General features: G+C 47.0%; 1 protein-coding gene across 1 annotated transcript in view; it reads left to right on the top strand.

Moving 5' to 3' along the window:
- The window catches only part of LOC131406887 (anthrax toxin receptor-like), a 60,161-nt gene that overhangs the window by 24,437 nt on the left and 15,042 nt on the right, over nucleotides 1-20,682 (top strand). The window contains exons 2-9 of the mRNA XM_058542752.1: nucleotides 4,330-4,401; nucleotides 5,890-5,961; nucleotides 8,913-8,994; nucleotides 9,101-9,134; nucleotides 10,169-10,248; nucleotides 10,324-10,392; nucleotides 10,679-10,759; nucleotides 10,857-10,917. Coding sequence (XP_058398735.1) covers nucleotides 4,330-4,401; nucleotides 5,890-5,961; nucleotides 8,913-8,994; nucleotides 9,101-9,134; nucleotides 10,169-10,248; nucleotides 10,324-10,392; nucleotides 10,679-10,759; nucleotides 10,857-10,917 — 551 coding nt within the window. The remainder of the gene's footprint in view (nucleotides 1-4,329; nucleotides 4,402-5,889; nucleotides 5,962-8,912; nucleotides 8,995-9,100; nucleotides 9,135-10,168; nucleotides 10,249-10,323; nucleotides 10,393-10,678; nucleotides 10,760-10,856; nucleotides 10,918-20,682) is intronic.

Raw genomic sequence — 20,682 nt, 5'->3', positions numbered from 1 at the left:
GGCCCCTGAAAATTGGGTTTTTGATTATTATAATGTGGTACTCTGGAAATCAGAATTTCCCATGAGTACTAGGATATTTTTTTGCTTTTGTTTTTTATTGTAGAAGTGTCTAACATTCTCTTTGTTTTCAGATCCTTCCTAACTATTTTTGCAAGGAATAATCTTTGTTGTGTGTGGTCAGTGGAGTTTCTGTTCCTTTAGCTCATATTTAGCTAAAGTTTTAACAGATTTCCTTGAATGCCAGGAGCTGAAACAAACAAACCCACCACAAAAATTTAAAACAAAACATGGAAAATAGCCACCTTTCCCAGTCTTTGCAGAATGTTTCTTTGCTAGGGCATTCCTTTGCTTCTTAGTTAGGCTTACTCTGAGCCTAAGCATCAGCCCAAAGTTGAAGCTTAAGGTCTTCTCAGGACTCTTCTGAGTATGATTCTGGCTGGGCATAAGTGTGGATTTCAGTTCAGCCTGTGGCTACAGCTGCTTTTGAACATCCTAATTGACCCCAGCCAGGTTAGAACAGATGTACACAATAATTTTTAAGTAAGGCCTACATTTCTTCCTCTAGTTCAAAGAAAACTTGGAACTGGGGAACTGATAAGACCAAAACTGCCACCATTCCAGGAAGGAGTGGGAGAAGAGTGATTAAAAATGCCATAAAACTTTCCTACTATTTTTAAGATGGCTATTTCTTGATTGCACATTTGCCTTATTGTTGTAAACCTTTTATTATTTTTCTAGGAGCTCCTACAAATTTGATGCAGATAGCTTATAGTGGTTTGTTATGATGTTTCCAGGGAGGAAAGAGGGCTTAGTGTTTCAGAATCTGACATTTTACTGACATCCTCCATGCTACTAGTTTTGTTTGTAATTTCATTTTTACATTTATCAAAGAAATGTTTTAAAATAATTTTATTTATTTATTTTTTAATTTTTTGTTTATTGCAGTAACATTGGTTTATAACATTGTAAAAATTTCAGGTGTACATCATTGTACTTCTATTTCTGCATGGACTACACCATGTTCACCACCAAAATACTGATTACAACCCATCGCCACACACATGTACCGAATTATCCCTTTCACCCTCCTCCCTCCCCCCTTCCCCTCTGGTAACCACCAATCCAATCTCTGTCCCTATGTTTTTGTTTATTGTTGTTATTATCTACTACTTAATGAAGGAAATCATATGGTATTTGACCTTCTCCCTCTGACTTATTTCACTTTGCATTATACCCTCAATGTCCATCCATGTTGTCACAAATGGCTGGATTTCATCGTTTCTTATGGCTGAGTAGTATTCCATTGTGTATATATACCACATCTTCTTTATCCATTAGTCCCTTGATGGGCACTTAGGTTGCTTCCAAGTCTTGGCTATTGTGAATAACGCTGCAATGAACACAGGGGTGCATGTACCTTTGCAAATTGGTGTTTTCAAGTTCTTTGGATAAATACCCAACAGTGGAATAGCTGGATCATATGGTAGTTCTATCCTTGATTTTTTGAGGAATCTCCATACTGTTTTCCATAGTGGCTGCACCAGTTTGCACTCCCACCAGCAGTGTATGAGAGAAGGGAACTCTCATACACTGCTGGTGGGAGTGAAAATAATTTTAAAATCAAACATTATTAGGGGCCGGGCTGGTGGCGCAAGTGGTTAAGTGCGCGCACTCTGCTGCGGCGGCCCGGAATTCGCCAGTTCGGATCCTGGGCACGCACCGACGCACTGCTTGGCAAGCCATGCTGCGGCGGCATCCCATGTAAAGTAGAGGAAGATGGGCATGGATGTTAGCCCAGGGCTTGTCTTCTTCAGCAAAAAAGGGAGAGGATTGGCAGATGTTAGCACAGGGCTGATCTCCTCACAAAAAACAAACACTATTACAAAGTTCACGACAAAAAACTTACGGCTCTTACCCATTCCTCCCCACTTCTGATCCCACTTCTGAGAGGCAGCCACTTACAAATCTTCTAGATTTTTCTTCTGGTATTATGACCTTGTTTCTAATAACATGCTTTTACTGACTGCTGGTTGAGAGTGCACATTCTCTGTTGACTTCTTATAATGGGGGAAAAGAATTGAGCTTTCTTATAGCTCAGCTCCCCCACATGATTCTGCCCCACCCACTTCCATTGTTTCAGGGTAGTTATATCACTAGGATGTTTGGCCTCAAGCTTTAATAGTAGAGATGTCCTCAAATGTCTGGTGATCCTCCTCTCTCCATTCTCATTTAAGAGTGGGGCACTAAAACATGATTGGAGCTCTGTGTGCCAGAAGCTCAAATGGTTGCTCTGTTACATACTGTCTCCTTCCTAGGGTCCTGTAGGTCCCTGTGGCATTTTCCACTGCCGATGAGCACTTGCATTCTTCTGTATTTTAGATTCTATACCTTGCTTCAAAATAATCACAAACTGGAAACTTTCCCAGAGTAGGCAGGTGGGTTGAAGACTCTTGCTTCCTATAAATCTTCTCTGGAATCTCCTCTTCACTCAGGGGGGAAACAGAGGAGAGGAGTAATGAGTAATGAGAATGAAAGTGGAAAGTGTTACCAATAGTTAGGAAAAGAGTCATCTTGCACATTAGCATGGATCTTTCAAGAGAAAGTCAGTATTGTGGAGATTGTCCGAGTCTAGTGCTTTGCTACCCAGCAATTGTCAGACACAGCAGTGTCACCCTGATCTGCCAAGTGCAATGGATAGAGCATGGGTTTTACAGCTAGATCTTGGTTCAGATCCATGCTAGCCATGGAAATTTTGGCAAATTCCTTGACCTGTGAGAGCCTCGATTTTCTCCTCATAAAGTGGGAACGATGCTGATATCATAGGGTTGTTCTGGAATTGGAAGCCATGTATGTAAAGTTTCTGGTATATACGTGCTCCGTGAATGATAATCCTGATATCATTGTCATCCATCCTTAGTGTCATCACCATCTGTTGACAGTTTTAGATGCAGCCTAGAGGAGGCAGACGGAATAGTAGAGAGGAGAAGGATGCTCTTGGGTACGTGGGGATCACACATATAAACATGACACTCAGGATATTTATGGGCATGGTGATCACTGAAGGTGAGAGGAAGGGCTCCTCTGACTCACAGGCCATATTAAAGATATGAGCCAACATTTCCAGGGAAAAAGCCCAGGCCAGGTCACCAGCCTCAGTTTCACCCCTTACCATCTGCAGAACCTTGAGCAAAACAGTCAGTGAGCCTCACATTTGCCCTCCATAATCTTGAATAGTGCAGACCTACAGAGATCTGGGATAGCAAAGACCTTTGAACCCTGAGCAGGTAGGGCACACATAAGTGCTTCCCACCTAGACAGAAGGAGTCAGGAGGCCCCAACCCCCTTCAGCCTCCTCCATCCGGGGACTAAAGTGGGATCTGATGGGGTCAAGAAACTGAAAGTAGGAACAGGAAGGACCTGTGGTTTTCCCTCTTGGTTGGGGCATGATGACACAGGACAGCAGTGGCCCAGGCCTGTTCCTGCCCCTCTCCTGGCAGTGCTGCTTAGAAAGGGCTTTTGTGTCCAGAGGGGCTCAGATTTGCAGGCTGATAATAAAGAAGGGAAATAAAATCATATGAGTAGCACAGTCTCCTTGGCCTGAGGCCCAGGCTTCTGTTGGGACTGTCTCTTCTTGTATCTGTGGGTGCTGGGAAATGTGAATGACTGAACAGAATTTGGGGGTGTCATGAAGAAGGGTTGGCAGGTCAGACACAGGCTTCCAAATAGATCCCCAAACTAAAGGGGCTGGTCAGCATAGTCTGATGCCCAAGAATCCAAGAGTCCAGCAGGGGATTACAGGATAGGCCTGGATTACCCTCTGAACCTGGAGCTGTTGCTTCCAAGAGGCTCATGATGGCATAGGGTGACAGAGAGCTGTGCCCCGCCCCCCAATCCAACCACAGATACCTTTAAGGGGTAGGAGAGGAGTAGATGGCTGGGAATGATTATTTTCAGAGAAGTGGTGGACCAGGAGAGCCAAAGTATCAGAATCAGAACTGTTTTCCAGCCAATGCATCCTCCCTCAATTCTTGTCTAACAGCCCTACCTAGTGTGACCAGTCATCCTGGTTTGCCACCTAAAGTCCCTCATTCCTGGAAGGCCCTCAGTCCCCACACACAGGTCTGGTTGGTCACCCTCCCCACCACTCACACAGATGAAAGTCACCACCAGGGTCAGCCACAGAGGTCACTGGGAGTGTGTGGCAGTCTGCAGCTACATGGGGAGGCGGGTGGGTCTTGCTAAAGGCCTGCTGGAAGGTAGGGAGGCAGAAACTCTGCCCACTCAATGGACGCTCCTTATCCCTCTGACTGAGGTCTCCTTTGTTTTCAGGTCGGACAGCGTGAATGGTAATTGGAAGCATATTCACAAATTTGTGGATGAAATGGTCAAGAAGTTCCAAAAGTACGGCTTCTCCAAGCTACAGGGTGTTTTCCTCTGCCAGGCAGAATACACAGCTGTTTAGATTCGGTGGGCATGGGAGTCCCTCAGGTCAGGAGCACAGAGCCTAGGGCAGTGTTCAGAAGCAGGAAGGGAAAGAATCACTGGCTCAATTCGATCTCAGCAGCTTTGGTTGGCTCCTGCCTGGGAGTCAGGCCACATAGCAGGGGGCACAGTCTGCCCCTAAGGACCTCACAGACTGGGAAAGGAAGTTAAGACACGCAGACCAATAACTCAGTAACTGAACACCGGGTTAAACAGTGCCAAAAACCCAAAGAAAGAGACCAAAGACTTACATGGCAACTTAAAAGAAAAAGCAAGAATTCCTAGAGAAAAAGTCAAAGATGGCTTCCTAGAGGATGTGGAAATTTAACTCGGTCTTGAAGGATGGGGAAAGGCTAGGTAACAAGAGCTATCGAGGAGACTTCTTGTGGAGAGCGTGGTCTGTTTGGCTGGAGGGTAGCATTAACTCAGGGGAGGGCTGGGAGATGAGGCTGGACAGGACAACTTGGGGTCAAGGCCATCGGGGCTCATAATGTGAGGCCAAGGGGCTTGGATTTCCTGCTGCGACCAATAGGGAGCTATAGATGATTCTTGAGCAGGTATGTGACATGATAAATGTTGTGCTTTAGGGAAAAAAGTGATAATTATGGATAAAATGAGTTAGAACAACAGCCAGGAGCAGTAGGGAGCTCATCAAGGGACCTGTGGTAGCAATTTAGCTAAAAGATGAGGGTCAACGGACCAGAAGACGGTGGCCAGGGAGAGGAAAGGGAGGGATGCACAGTCATGTGTCGCTTAATGACAGGAATACATTCTGAGATATGCGTCCTAGGGCAATTCTGTCATTGTGTGAACATCATAGAGTGTACTTACACAAACCTAGACAGTATAACCTACCACACACCTAGGCTATATGGTATTAATCTTATGGCACCACTATCTTATATGTTGTCTGTTGTAGACCAAAAAATCATATGAATGGCTGGAAAGCAGAATAATTTGTTTTGAGATGAGAGGGACGTGGAAAAGGCAATAGAAGAGGGAAGGGGTTAAAAGGTCTAAGAGTTTTAAGGTAGACGCGAGGCCAGTTGAGAGACCCTCATGCAGGAGTGTGTAGGTGTGTGTCTCCTTTATGTGCACTGTGCACATTCCGGAGTGTGTGTGCCTGTGTGTGTGTGTTTGAGAGAGAGAGACTTGTGGGGTGTTGGGGTATAGGGGTGGAGCAGGATGCCGTCCTGGCACTCTCTGCCCAGAAGGCCCCACATCTCCACAAGCCTCATAATCCTTCACTGAAGTTACGGGAATTTCTGCGGTTTGGAAAACGGGCCCCAAAGCAGCAGAGTTGGGGTGGGGAGCAGGGAGGTTGGCATGCACCCTGTCCCTGGCTGCACATTGGCGTCATTTGAGCCTGTGTTTATGGCTTCTCCCGAATGCCTGCTTCCTCCCCAGCCCGAAACTGCGGATGTCCTTCATCACGTACTCCACACAGGGCCACACCCTCATGAAGCTCACCTCAGACAGGTAAGGGCTGCTCTGATCCCCAAGGCAGACCTGGTGGCTGGGGCTGCAGGGAGAGCCAAGGAGCTGAGGGGTTCCCTGAGACCTCAGTGGGGAGCCCACTGGTGTGCAGGCTGGGCTGGCCTGGACTCCCCTCAGTGCCCACCTGACCCCCAGCCCCCAGCCGCCTCTGATCCCCGGCTGCGCTGGACTGGCAGACCCGTGTGCTTCTAGACCATCTCCACCCCTCTAAGTCCCGCCCTCCACCTGTCCTGAGTCCTTCCCTGGGCACTCTACCCTTTTCATAGAGCGGGCTGCCTGTGAGGACTCCTGGGATCTGGTGGAGCAGATGTTCGGGTCCTTTGTGAACACTGGCCTGTGTTGGGCACCTGCTGTGGGTGTCACTCTCGGCCCTGGGCCAGTGGGGGGAGGGGGGAGACAGAATCAGAACCAGGGAGGAAGGCATGGGCAGCGTTAAAGTGCTGGGGGCTTCAGTGGAGGGAAGCCTGGTCCCTTGGTGGGTCTGAGGCAGGGGAACCCATGAGTGGGGTCCTGAACATGAGACTGGGCTGGGGTGCTGGAGGGAGGCATGTGCACCCGTATCCTAGGTGGGCCCAGCGGTATGCCCAAAGGGCTGGAGGTGGGAAGTTATGGGGCTTCTGAGTAGCTGGGAGGTTCAGATTCTCGTGGATGCAAATGCCTGGAACCCAACTCAGAGTGAGTGAAACACGAAAGAGAGGTGAGGCCATTTAGGACTGATGGGTCCCAGGATTTGAGAGACAGAGCCACTGTTTGGGACCTGGGAAGAGAAGCCAAGTACAGCAGAGTAAGCAGGAACAGCCAGGCTGCAGGGGAGGGGTGTGGTGGTGCCAGTGCATGGAGAGCGCTCGCCCATATCTGACTCCCAGGAGAGGCAGGGAGTGGGCTGGCTGCTCCATGGGCTAGGGGAAGGAGTGGTTTTGTGGGTGCATGTGGTTCACGTTAGGGAGAGAGAGATCTGAGTGGGTTTGAGGTGGAAGAAAGCAAGTCTATAGGTAAGGACTCTGGCAGGTAGCAGAGAGAGAGGCGGCAGGGGCTGGGCATGGGCCTCAGGTAGAGAAGCAGCCCTGGGGGACAGGAAGCCCACCGCCTCCCCCAAAACAAGGGGTCAGGGCCCAAACCACGAGAAGCTGTGGGGAAGCTCATGGAGGGCCTCCGGGGTCCTCTCTGGAAAGTGAAGGTGGGGCCGTCTTCCCTGAGGGAGGGTATCAGGAGTGGGAGTGCGACTTGGGGGAGGGGAAAGATATGAAACACTGGGGGCGGGGTTGATGGGCACCTGGGAAGACAGCTCAGAGTCAGCTGAGGGCCCTAGATCTGCCTGCTCCCAAGGAGCCCACAGCATCTTGATTGGAGCTGGGCCCAGCCTGGGATTGGCCATTCCCCAAAGTGCGCCACTGCCTATGAGTTGAGGAGGGGTATGGCAGAGGGCCGCGGTGGGCCCTGGCATGTAGGGTGAGTCCAGAAGGGGCCAATGGAGCTTAAGGAGAGGGTTGATTCTGGAGGGTCTGCCCAGAACGTGGGCCTGGGCTTTCTGAGCCCTTTTGGCTAGGGGTCCAGGCAGAGGATGACGCAGTCCACAGAGGAGCTTGCTCTGGGCGCTAGAGGAGCCAGACAGCACAGGGGCTAGAAAGCCCCCAGGGGTGATGGCCGCGGAAGTGAGAACCGGCAAGAGGTGGAGGGAGCTCTTAGGGGTTGAGAGAGGTATTTTAAGAGGAGGAGGAATTGCTGAGGGTGCTAGGAGCCTGTCGTCCCTCTGTGAGCAGAGCTGGGAGTAGGGGGTGACTTGGGCTAGAGGGGCCACATCAGGGAGAGCTCGCTCAGGCAAGAGCAAAGCCTGGCTGATCTGGGTCCTGGGCCAGAGACTGCGAGGGCTGAGAGTTCCAGAGTATTCAGGAGTGCTGTTGACAAACTGGAAATCTTCCAGAATGTTCAGAGAGGAGGGGAGGGTGTTTGTGCTGGGCTGGGCAGGGCCTGGTTTGGCCTCCACTGGCCCTGGGAGTCAGGCTTCCTCACCTCCTGGGCTGGACTGGGCAGGACTGCATCCTGGCTCTCAGCTCTCACCCCATGGTAGCATCTCTGCCTGCAGAGAGAAGCCAGCCTTCAGGGGCCATGCTCTCCTGAGCCTTGGTGTGCCAGCTCAGCTCTGTCACATCAGATTAGCCTGGACCTAAGCCCCACCTCCTCCTGTTTCCCAGTCCCAGCCTGTGCTTCAGGGTTAACAGTGGCTGACAGGCTACATCCCCGTGGCAGGCTGGGGACCACTGCTCTTCTGCCTGCTTGGACAGCCCTCAGGGCCACTGCCCCAGCTTTGGTCTTTTCTTTTCGGACACATGAAGTCCAGGAGCCTAGCACTCTAATTAAGCATCTTTGCTACTTCCCTTAGCGCCATCTACAGAAGTGGGAGAGGCTTGGGGGCACCGAGTCAAACTCGGGTACCTGGCAGGGAGGATGGGAGCGAGAGGGAGGCATCAGCTGGATGACCTTTTCCAAACTAGCCTTACCTGTTGGAGAATGTGTGCCCTCCTGAGGGACCCCTTGGGTGCTTTGCAGTCCTGCCAGGCACATTGTGTGTGCCGGAATCACAGGTGAACCTCCCTGGATGCTCCCCACTCCCACCATGGACGGTCAAGGCAGGGCCCTTGGTGAGGTCCCCTGAGGTCTGCGTCCATGAGACAGGCGTGAGCCCATTGAAAGCCAGGCCATACCCTTGGGACCAGCAAACCAGCAGCCCCCTTCATGCTCACCAGATGGGGGACATGGAACACCTGTCCGTTTCAACGACACAGAGCAGAAAGACCATGATAGGGCCACTTGACTGTGTCCACTCCAGTCCAGGCAGGTCTGCACGGTGTAGAATTGTGACAGGACAGCGTGGGGCTGCTTTTCCACCGTCAGCCCCTCACTCCACCTCAACTCCCTTTTCTGATTCTCTTCAGAAATGAGATACGTGATGGTCTTAGCAGACTTCAGAATGTAGTGCCTACAGGAGCCACAAACATGCATGAGGGATTTAAGAAGGTACACACTGCTGGGGCCCTGAGAATTTTTTCTGCTTTATCAAGTTCTTAGAGTACTGTTCGCTCATCTCACTGTCCTCCCTCAACATTCCTTCATTCCTTTGCAGGCAAATGAGCAGATTCAAAAAGTGTACTCCAGAGGTAAGCTGCCTGCTGGCTTCATCATGGGCAGGTCTGGGGACAGAGCCAGGCCTGGGCCTCAGCGAGGTCTGCGCAGACCCACCTCAGCTACTCCCTAGCGCTGACTCTTGGGGCAAGTTGCCTGCCCTCTCTGAGCTGCAGGTTCCTCCGCTGTGCAGTGAGGATACAAACCACCCCCAGTGATGTTTGTCAGACCTCCACGGGATCATGTGTGCACGTCCTGGGTTCCTAGTAAACAGGAGGTCTCGACCTACATTTGGACTGCATGAGAACGAAGAAAACAGCCAGGCGACCTAGAGCAGACAGGCTTCAGCTTTCAGAAAAAGAGCTTGCTTGTCTCTTTGCTGACCTCACTTTTGTCTCACTCGGCTTTCTGGCTCTGACTCCTTTTGCCATAAGCTTCTTCCCTTGGTTGACTGTCGTCCTGGGGCTGTGTCTCTGACAGTGGAAGAGGCTGTGCTCGGCCCAGAACCGTCCTCATCTAGACTGTAGGGTTACAGCTCTTGTCAGTAGAGATGCGTGGGCCTGGTGGGAAAGGCTTAGAGCCGCTCAAGCACCTCTGATCCCGCATTCGGAAGCCCTGGGCCTGCAGATGCCAGCAGGAGCTCGGGCAGGTGCTGCCCGGAGCCGGAGCAGGAGCCCGGCCTTCCGCTGAGCCTGCGGGGCCTGGTACAGTCGGGGGCGGCTGCTCCTCCCTTTGCTCACCCGAGAGCCTTACGCTTGTCCAGTGAAACAGCTGCAGTCGCCTTTCAGCGGAAAGTTTGTACCATCCAGTCGTGGGGATAGTTCAGCAGGAAGGTCCCTGAGCCGGGCTCGGTGTCCTCATCTGGAAAGTGGGTCCTGGGCTGAGCTCCCTTCTCCCTCCAGCAGTGGGCTGCAGAGCCCTCCAGGCGCTCTGGACGGCAGGTGCTCGGGTCTGGGTGCCCTCTCCCCGGGAGGAGGAGGTGTGGGGAGCAGTGCTGTGGCGCTGGCAGCTTGTGGCAGGTCCCTCTGGGTGCCTTTACCGACCAGGCCCCTCCCTGCTTCTCCTGCAGACCGCAAAGCTGTCAGCCTGATTATCACTCTGACCGCTGGAACATTGTCACTGGACACGGCTCAGAGTGCTAAGGACCAAGTGAGTCCTGTCCATCTTTACTAGCATTTTGCTCCGCATATTTTGGTATTTTGTACTAAAAGTTCTTTCTCTTAGGCTAACAGGGCTCGGAAAATGGGAGCCAAGGTTTACTGCGTGGGTGTAAAAGACTATAAGAATTACCAGGTAACCAGGTGCCACCGTGAGCCTAGTTGGGGAGAGCTACCAATTTGGCTACCCAGGGTTGCCCGGAGGACGGTCCTGCAACAGACAGCCATTGCAGAAATGAACAAGTGTGTAAAACCTACACGCCATAAGTGATGGTGGAAGAGCTTCCACTCCCTTAGGGTGGGCTGAGGGGAGACGGCAGGGTCTGGCCTTGGAGTCTAACAGGGCTGGAGGCGAGCCTGTCTCCTGGGAGGATGCCCTCAACCCCTGGCCGTGGGCCTAAGCCGCCTCCTCTCCTTTGTAGCTGAATAGTATTGTAGAAAGAAAAGACCAATTGTATGAGGCGGAGAAAGGATTTGGTTCCCTGAGAGACATTGTTGACATGGTGAGTGTGGGCTGAATATGAGCAGGGGGATGGGCTGGCTTCTCACCATGCCCGCCATTCACTCTCCCTGACGCTGCCACCCCTCTCCCTGTTCCAGCTTGTGGTAAATTCCTGTTTGGAAGTTACAGCTGGGGACACTTACTTTGTCTGTGTAGGAGGTAAGAAATGGAGTCACTGTTCTAGACAGAAGGGTATTTCTGTGTGTATGTGAATGTGGGTGTGTTTGGTGTGAGTGTGTGGTGTGTGTGAGTGTGTGGTGTGTGTGTGATGTGAGTGTGTGGGATATATGCATGGTTGAGTAGACTGAGTGTGTATGGTGTGTGTGTGTAATTGCACTAGTTGTACAGAAATGTGTATTGGGTAGATAAGTAAGTGTGTGTGTTTGCAGTGTGTATCCAGGGGTTGTGATGTGAGTATGTTTATATAAGTACTTTTTTTGCAGTTTTATTGAGATATAATTGACATAGAGCTCTGTGTAAGTTTAAAGTATACCACATAATGACTTGACATAAATACATTGCAAAATGATTACCACAATAAGTTTAGTGTAATTACTTTTTTAAATCTTGAAACCAAAAGTATACTTAAAAAATAGGAAAAAATATATTTAAAAACCCTCAACAAAACACTACAAATGGCAGCTAAAAACACATACAAAGGACAATACATCAAGACCAATTAGAGATCACCCCAGAAATGCAAGTCTGATTCCGTATTTGAAATGTCAGGATAATTTATCAAATCAGCAAAATGGAGAAGAAAAACAACACGATTGTCTCAATGGATGAGAAAAAGAACTGGACGCAGCTTAGCATCCAGCGTCCTACGAGGAGCATAGCCTGACAAAAGGCATCCGCACAGATAGGCACAGCCAACCTCACACCCAGCGGTCAGGCGGGGAACGCCTCTCCCTGAGACCTGGAACTTGACAAGACGCCCTCTCTCTCCAGAGGGGTCCCTGCACCAGTGCGGGGAGGGCATCCTGTGCAGGTGCTTGGCTGAGAGGAGCCTCTGTCTGTCATGAGCTCTGTGTGTGCAGGCTTGTGCATCCACGTCACTGGGATTTGTCCAGCTGAGGTGGATGGATGGGCATGCTTCTTCCACTGGTGACAGCACCCAGCCAGATCCAGCTGGGTCCAGTCCCAGGCAGCCGGGTCTGGCCTCTGTGCTCTTCAGGCTGTAGTACAGTAGGCTGTGGGGTCAGACAGAGCAGTGGTCATCTCTGAGCTCTGCTGCCCGTGGGCATGCAACCTGGGGCAGATGGCCAAATATCTGCGAGCTCCACTTCTGTCTCCAAGAAGTACAAATAACACTGCCCACTAGCAGATCCGTTGTGAGAGGTAAGGCCAGTGGATTTTACAGTGAGTGGCCCAGGATCTAGAAGCTGGGAGGCCCTAACCAACAGTAGCCGGTACTAAGATTTCCATCATTGATCATTGACTGTTCCCCCTGACCCCAGGCTGAGCCCAGGCTGGGGAGGGAAGTGGTTCAAGGACATCCAGGATGAGTCTCCAGCTGAACCAGCTGTTGGTGGCGGGTGTCTGAGTCCTCCTGTGTTCTGAACCTGTGAGCTGCAGTGTGAGGTGTGGAGGCGGGTTAGAGACCCCCACACACGTAGGGTCTGTTTCTGCTTCTCCTGGTTTAAAGCACCCAGCTGTGCGGCAGCCTGACAGCGTCATTTCTCTGATTATGTCCCCTGGACACACACAGGCTGCGGCATCTGAGCAGCACGTCAAACCGCAGGTGAGGATGCAAGTCGTCATTCCTCCCCCGTGGCGGCCGAGCCGAGGTGACAGGTGCCCGCTGCACACCCTCTGCCAGCGTGGCAGCAGTCCCCGCTCTGACCTTTTACACAGTTGCTGTCTTGTCAGAAGATGCCACACAATGTGACAGTCCCTTGGAGGGAAAGCACAAGCAGGGACCCGGACCCCAAATGCAGGAGAAGGAGCCGTTTCATCGGGCTGTCATTCTGAATAGATCAGGGGCCGAGGCAAACAGGCAGTGGGGGAGCACAACGCCCATGTCCTCTCCAGTCTCTCAGGCTCACTCAGGGTGAGGCTGAGGCCTCTGCTGGCCTCCTAGCCTCTCGGCCTGCATGCCAGCTCGTCCTCTGCACTGGGTCCGAGGGTGCTGAGAAGACCACTTCCCTAACCCCGGGCTGGCTGGGGAGTCGGAGGCCCCTTAGCTGGACAGCGGCACCCTCCAAGGGCCAGCCTTGCTCTGGGCCCCACCTGCTGCAGAGGTGCTGTGGGAGGGAGGGGACTCGGCTTCCTGCAGTCCCTTCCTCAGCTGTATAGGGTCCAGCCCACCCATCCTTTGAGACCTGACACTCAGGGCACCTCACCCTCAGGGCCTTTCCTGGTCCACTGGCCCCTCTGCTTCCCAAAGCCCTTGGTCTGTCCCTCGCGTTGGTCACTTGTCACCCATGTGTACCATGACTTCTGCTGGGCTGTGTCCACAGTTTTATTTTTCTCATTTAGTTCTTTGATTTTTTTCCATCCTTTTATCCTGGAAATTTCCAAACCCACAGCAAAGTGAAAACGGTTTACAGTGAACACCCCTGTATCCACTACCTGGATTTTGCAATTATTTGACCATGTTGTGTTTATCCCTTCTCTGTCTTGCTCTCTCTCCCTTTCTATGCATCAATCCATCTTAATTTTGGCTGCATTTCAAAGTAAATTACAATCATCAGGCTATCTCACCCCCAAACCATTCACTCTGCGTATCTGTACCTAGGGAACAATATTTGTTAACACTTCTCTTTTGGAAATGTAGAAGTCATGTGTGTCATTTTCTTTTTTCGGTTTTTGGGGTTTTTTTTAATTCCATTTTTTTTTTATTCAGGTAACAGTGGTTTATAACATTATTTAAATTTCAGGTGTACATCATTGTATTTTGATTTCTGTGTAGATTTCATCATATTCACCACCTGAAGACTAATTACTGTCCATCACCATACACATGTGCCCAGTCATCCCTTTCGCCCTCCTCCCTCCCCGATTCCCCTCTGGTAACCACCAATCTAATCTCTCTATCTATGTGTTTGTGTTTTGTTGTTGTTGTTTTTATCTTCTATTTATGAGTGAGATCATGCAGTAATTGACTTTCTCCGTCTGACTTATTTCACTTAGCATCATACCCTCTGGGTCCGTCCATGTTGTCACAAATGTCAAGATTTCATCTTTTGTTATGGCTGAGTAGTATTCCATTGTGTATGTATACCATATCTTCCTTATCCATTCATCCCTTGATGGGCTCTTAGGTTGTTTCAAAGTCTTGGCTAGTGTGAATACTCCTGCAATGAACATAAGGCTGTATATATCATTAGGCATTCGTGTTTTCATAATCTTTGGATAAATACCCAGCAGTGGAATAGCTGGATTGTATGGTAGTTCTATTCTTTGAGGAAAAAAAAAATTTTTGAGGAAAAAAAGTGGTTTTCCATAGTGCCTGCACCAGTGTGCATTTCCACCAGCAGTATATGAGATTTCCCTTTTCTCCACATCCTCTCCTACACTTGTTATTTCTTGTCTTGTTAATTATAGCCATTCAAAGGCATGAGGTGGTATCTCATTGTAGTTTTGACTTGCGTTTCCCTGATAATTAGTGATGTTGAACATCTTTTCATGTGCCTGTCAGCCATCTGTATATCTTCTTTGGAAAAATGTCTGTTCGGATCTTTTGCCCATTTTTTAATTGGCTTGTTAGTTTCTTTGTTGTTGAGATGTATGAGTTCTTTATATATTTTGGATATTAACCCCTTATCAGAAATACGGTTTGCAAGTATCTTCTCCCAGTTATTCGGTTGTCTTTTCGTTTTGTTGACGGTTTCCTTTGCTGTGCAGAAGCTTTTTAGTTTGATGTAGTCTCATCATTATTATTATTTTTTCTCTCATTATTTTTTCTATTGTTTCTCTTGCCTGGTCAGACATGGTATTTCAAAATATGCTGCTAACACTGATGTCGAAGAGCGTACTGCCTATGTTTCCTTGTAGAAGTTACGTTGTTTCAGGTCTTACATTCAATCCATTTTGAGTTACTTTTTTTGTATGGTGTAAGATAATAGTCTACTTTATTCTTTTGCATGTGGCTGTCCAGTTTTTCCAACACCTTTTATTGGAGAGACTTTCCTTTCTCCGTTGTATGTTCTTGACTCCCTTGTTAAGTATTACCTGTCCATAGATATGTGGCTTTATTTCTGGGCTCTTAACTGTGTTCCATCGATCTGTGTGTCTGTTTTCTGTTTTCTGTACCATGTTGTTTTGATTACTGTAGCTTTGTAGTATATTTTGAAATCAGTGAGTGTGATACCTCCAATTTTGTTCTTTTTTCTCAGGATTGCTTTGGCTATTCGCTGTCTTTTGTTGTTCCATCTAAATTTTAGGATTCTTTGTTCTATTTCAGTGAAAAATGTCGTTGCAACTTTGATATGGATTGCATTGAATCTGTAGATTGCTTTAGGAGGTATGGACATTTTAACTGTGTTAATTCTTCCAATCCATGAGCACAGAATATCTTTAGATTTCTTTGTGTCGTATTCGATTTCTTTCATTTTATAATTTTCACTGTACAGGTCTTTCACCTCTTTTGTTAAATTTATTCCTAGGTATTTTATTCTTTTTGTTGCAATTGTAAGTTTGATTGTATTCTTAATTTCTCTTTCTACTACTTCACTGTTAGTGTATAGAAATGCAACTGATTATTGTATTTTGATTTTGTATCCTGCAGTTTGACTGTATTCATTTATTAGTTCTAAAAGATTTTTGGTGGATTCTTTGGGATTTTCTCTATATAAAATCATGTCATCTGCATATAGTGACAGTTTCACTTCTTCCTTTCTGATTTGGATCGCTTTTATTTCTTTTTCTTGCCTGATTGCTCTGGCTAGGACTTCCATTACTATGTTAAATAAGAATGGTGAAAGTGGGCATCTCGTCCCTGTTTTATAGAGATAGCTTTCAGTTTTTCTCCATTAAGTATGATATCACCTGTGGGTTTGTCATATATGACCTTTATTATGTTGAGATACTTTCCTTCTATACCCATTTTATTCAGAGTTTTTATCATAAATGGATGTTGTGTCTTGTCAGATGTTACTCTGCATCTATTAATATGATCATGTGATTTTTATTCTTCATTTGTTAGGTGGTATATCACATTGATTGATTTGTGGTTGTTGAACCATCTCTGCATCCCTGGAGTAGATCCCACTTGATCATGGTGTATGATCTTTTTAATGTGTTGCTGTATTCAATTTGCTAGTAATTTGTTGAGGATTTTTACATCAATGTTCATCAGTAATATTGGCCTGTAGTTTTCTTTTTTGTGTTGTCTTTGTCTGGTTTTTTATCAGGGTAATGTTGGCCTCAAAGAATGAGTTTGGAAGCTTCCACTCCTCTTCAGTTTTTTGGAAGAGGTTGAGAAGGATAGGTATTAAGTCTTCTTTGAATGTTTGGTAGCATTCACCAGGGAAACCATCTGTTCCTGGACTTTGATTTTTGGGGAGGTTTTTGATTACTGTTTCAATCACCTTACTTGTGATTGGTCTATTCAGATTCTCTATTTCTTCTTGATTTAGTTTGGGAAGGTTGTATGATTCTCAGAATTTATCCATTTCTTCTAGATTATCCAATTTGTTGGTGTATAGCTTTTCATAGTATTCCGGCATAGTCTTTTGTATTTCTGAAGTGTCCATTGTAATTTCTCCTCTTTCATTTCTGATTTTATTTATTTGAACCTTCTCTCTTTTTCTTTTTTGAGTCTAGCTAAAGATTTGTCAATTTGTCTGTCTTTTCAAAGAACAAGCTCTTAGTTGCATTGATTTTTTTTTTTTTAGTCTTTTAGTCTCTCATTTATTTTCCCTGTGATTTTTATTATTTCCTTCCTTTTACTGCTTTTGGGCTTTGTTTGTTCTTCTTTTTCCAGTTCCCTTAGGTGCAATGTTAGATTGTTTATTTGAGATTTTTCTTGTTTGTTGAGGTAGGCCTGTATTGCTATAAACTTCCTTCTTAGAACCACTTTTGATGTATCCCATAAATTTTGGCATGCCATGTTTTCATTTTCATTTGTGTCCAGGTATTGTTTTATTTCTCCTTTGATTTCTTCATTGGCCCAATCATTGTTCACTAGCATTTTCTTCAATCTCCACATATTTGTGGCTTTTCCAATTTTCTCCCTATGGTTGATATCTAATTTCATACCATTGTGGTCAGAAGAGATTCTTGGTATTATTTCAGTCTTCTTTAATTTATTGAGACTTTTTTTGTGGCCTAATATGGGATTTATCCTGTAGAATGTTCCATGTGCATTCGAAAAGAATGTGTATTCTGCAGTTTTTGGATGGAATTCTAATAAGTGCTTCTGGTCTAATGTGTGATTCAAGGCCAATAGTTCCCTTACTGGTCTTCTGTTTATATGAGCTGTCCCTTGATGTAAGTAGAGTGTTAAAGTCCCCTACTATTATTGTGTTGCTGTCTATTTTTCCTTTTATGTCTGTTAATAATTGCTTTATATATTTAGGTGCTCCTATGTTGGGTGCATAGATATTTACAAGTGTTAGACCCTCTTGTTGGATTGTTCCCTTTATCAGTATGCAGTCACCTTCTTTCTCTGTTATTACAGTTTTTGTTTTAAAGTGTGTTTTGTCTGATATAAGTATTGCTACCCAGCTTTCTTTTCATTGCCATTTGCATACATTATCTTTTTCCATCCCTTCACTTTCAGTTTATGAGTGTCTTTAGGACTGAAGCATGTCTCTTGTATGTAGCATATATAGGGGTCTTGTTTTTTCATCCAGTCGGCCACCTTTTGCCTTTTGATTGGAGCATTTAGTACATTGACATTTAAAATAGCTATTGATGAGAATGCACTTATTGCCATTTTGTTACTTTATTCCTGGGTGTTTCAGTAGTTCTTCTCTGTTCCTTTCTTCTCTTGCTCTCTTCCCTTGTGGTTTGATGGCTTTCTTTAGTATTATGTTTTTGTGCCTAATTTTTTGTGCATTTATTATAGGTTTCTTGTTTGTGATTATCTTGAGGTTCATATATAATAACCAACATATATAGCAAGCTATATTAAGTTGATGGTCTCTTAAGTTTGACCTCTTGCTAAAAGCTCTACTCTTTTGCTCCCCACCTCCCACATTTTATGTTTTTGATATCATCTTTAACCTCTTTTTTGTGCATATGTATCCATTAACCTCTTATGGTAGAAATAGATAATTTTAGTACTTTTGTGTTTTGACCTTCATATTAGCTTCATAGCTGGCTGATCTGCTACCTTTACTGTATATGTGCCTTTACCAGTGATTTTATTGTTTGGTAGGGTTTGTTGGTAATTTTCTTATTCCTATTGGCAGTCTTTTCTTTTCCACTAAAATAAGTCCCTTTAGCATTTCTTGTAACACTGGTTTATTGGCGATACATTCCTTTAGTTTTTCCTTGTCTGGAACACTCTTTATCTTTCCTTCCATTCTGAGTGATAACCTTGCCAGGTAGAGTGTTCTTGGCTGTAGAATTTTTCCTTTCAGCACTTTGAATATATCATGCCACTCCCTTCTAGCCTGTAAGGTTTCTGCTGAGAAGTCAGCTGATAGCTTTATGGAGTTTCCTTTGTGTATAACTTGTTGCCTTTCTCTTGCAGCTTTTAGGATTCTCTGATTATCTTTAATTCTGGACATTTTACTTATTATGTGTCTTGGTGTAGACCTCTTTGGTTTTACCTTGTTTGGTGCTCTCTGTACTTCCTGTGCCTGGATGTCTGTTTTCTTCCTTAGATTAGGAAAGTGTTCAGCTAGTATTTCTTCAGATAGGTTCTCTGTCCCTCTGTCTCTCTCTTCTCCTTCTGGGACACCTATAATATGGATATTAGTGCACTTGATGTTGTCCCAGAGGTCCCTTAGGCTGTCCTCCTTCTTTTTAATTCTTTTTTCTTTTTGCAGTTCAGCTTGGGTGATTTCCTCTAGTCTTTCATGCAGCTCGCTGATCTGTTCTTCTGTATCATCTACTCTGCTATTGAGTCCCTCTAGTGAATTTTTCATTTCCATCATTGTATTCTTCATTTCTGATTGGTTCTTTTTTATATTTTCCCATTCTTTATTGACATTTTCACTGAATTCACCCATTCTTCTCTCAACATCACTAAGCATCTGTATGAAGATTAGTTTATACTACTCTTTATCAGGTAGATTGTTTATCTCTGTTTTGTTTGTTTCTTTTTCTGAGGATTTGTCCTGTTTCCTTATTTGGAACATATTCTTTTGTCTCCTGATTTTGCCTCTTTCTCTGTGCTTGTATCTGTGTATTAGGTGGGTCAGCTACGTCTCCTGATCTTGGAGAGGTGGCCTTATGTAAGAGATGCCTTACGAGGCCCAGCAGTGTTCTTCCCTGTCATCACCAGTTACAAATCTTCCAGAAGTGACCCCTGCGTGGGCTGTGTGTGTCCCTCTGTTGTGGCAGGGTTGCTCTTGCTGCAGGCGCAAGGGGATGCTAGACTGTCCTGGCCAGCTGGTTGTAATGCTCAGCTGTGTTACTGCTGCTGTGGTCTTTTCAGTCACTTTATCGGGCGTGGGAAGTCCTAGTACAGTTGGCTACGAGGTCTAATAGCACATACCTGCTCCAGTTTTTCTGTTAAGTGAGTAGGCCCCCAGTGTGTCGGGTTGCTAGGCTCAGGGGCTCACAATTGCTACAGGCCTCTGGCCGGCTATGTTTTTCTCAGCTCTCTAAGTAGTGCAGCTGGGTGGGGCTGGCCCCAGGCATGTCAGCACACAGTTGTTTCAGGCGTTGGAAGGTGGGGCTGATCCTCTATGGGGCTGTTTGAGAAGCACAAGTCTGCTGGAGCTGACAAGTCTCACTGCCCACAGGCCCACACACCCTGTTAAGGCAGTCCTGCCCCATGCACATGCCCTGCCCCACTGAAGCAGGCCCACTCTCCCCACTGCAGAGGTCCCACACACTCCACCTATGTGGGGTCACAGGTTGCCCAAGGGCTCGTTGTTGGGTGGAGGCAGTCTGTAGGGTGGGCTGCCTGCCCTGGCTGAGCTGGATTAAATTGATGGTCTAGTGGGTGGGGCGGATGACTGTGCTAACAGACCAGGGGAAAAACTTCAATGGCATCTCCCAGCATCTGTTTGAACGTGCCTGTACCAGGTCACAATAATGGCTGCCGCCAAAGTCTTAGTCCCTGGGGAGATGGTCCCACCCTGGGGAGGTGTTGTCTCTGGCCGAGATGTGCCCAGAGCCTATCAAGTGAGTTTCTTTTCACCAAAGGACTGTGCCCCTTTCTTTCGGGTGATTTTAGATTGCTTTCCAAAATGGATGAATTTGTGCATGGGCCCTTTAAGAGCAGACTTTTCTTTCACTTATATTCAATAGCTTTTCTGGGGGTTTTCCCCATTGTTGTTCATAGCCAGCAAAGCCAGATATTATGACACATGTCTAAGTTGTGCAGAGTCCAAAAGATGCTTATTCTGGCAAAGCTCTCCTGCTCAGATCCCCCACTCCTCCAGGGAAGGCTGCATACCTTAAGATTGTTCCCAGCTGTGAAGTGCCATGGCTGGATGTAGCTGTTTCCTGTCGAGAAAGGAATTTGTGCCTCTTCCACCTCAATCAGCACTGCCCCTTCTTGTGAGGGTTCTTTTTGTCCAGTTTTCAGTTGTCTCTGGTGTAATTGTTCCAAGGGTAGTTGTAAATTTCGTGTTTCGGTGGGTGGAGGTGAGTTCAGAGTCCTCCAGTGCTGCCGTCTTCCCAGCCAAGTGTATCATTTGATGAGTTCTGATAAATGCACACAGTGCCCCTGTAACCCCAAACGCCACAAAGACACAGACCATTCCCCTTGGCCCCAGAAACTCCTGTCAGATCCCGTCTCTGGCATTCCTTGCCGCCACGCCCTGGAGGCAGCTACTCGCCTGGTGTTTTCCTCCA

Source organism: Diceros bicornis, chromosome 6 (assembly GCF_020826845.1).
Source record: "Diceros bicornis minor isolate mBicDic1 chromosome 6, mDicBic1.mat.cur, whole genome shotgun sequence".
Classification (NCBI taxonomy): domain Eukaryota; kingdom Metazoa; phylum Chordata; class Mammalia; order Perissodactyla; family Rhinocerotidae; genus Diceros; species Diceros bicornis.
This window is presented reverse-complemented; position numbering and strand designations above follow the sequence as displayed.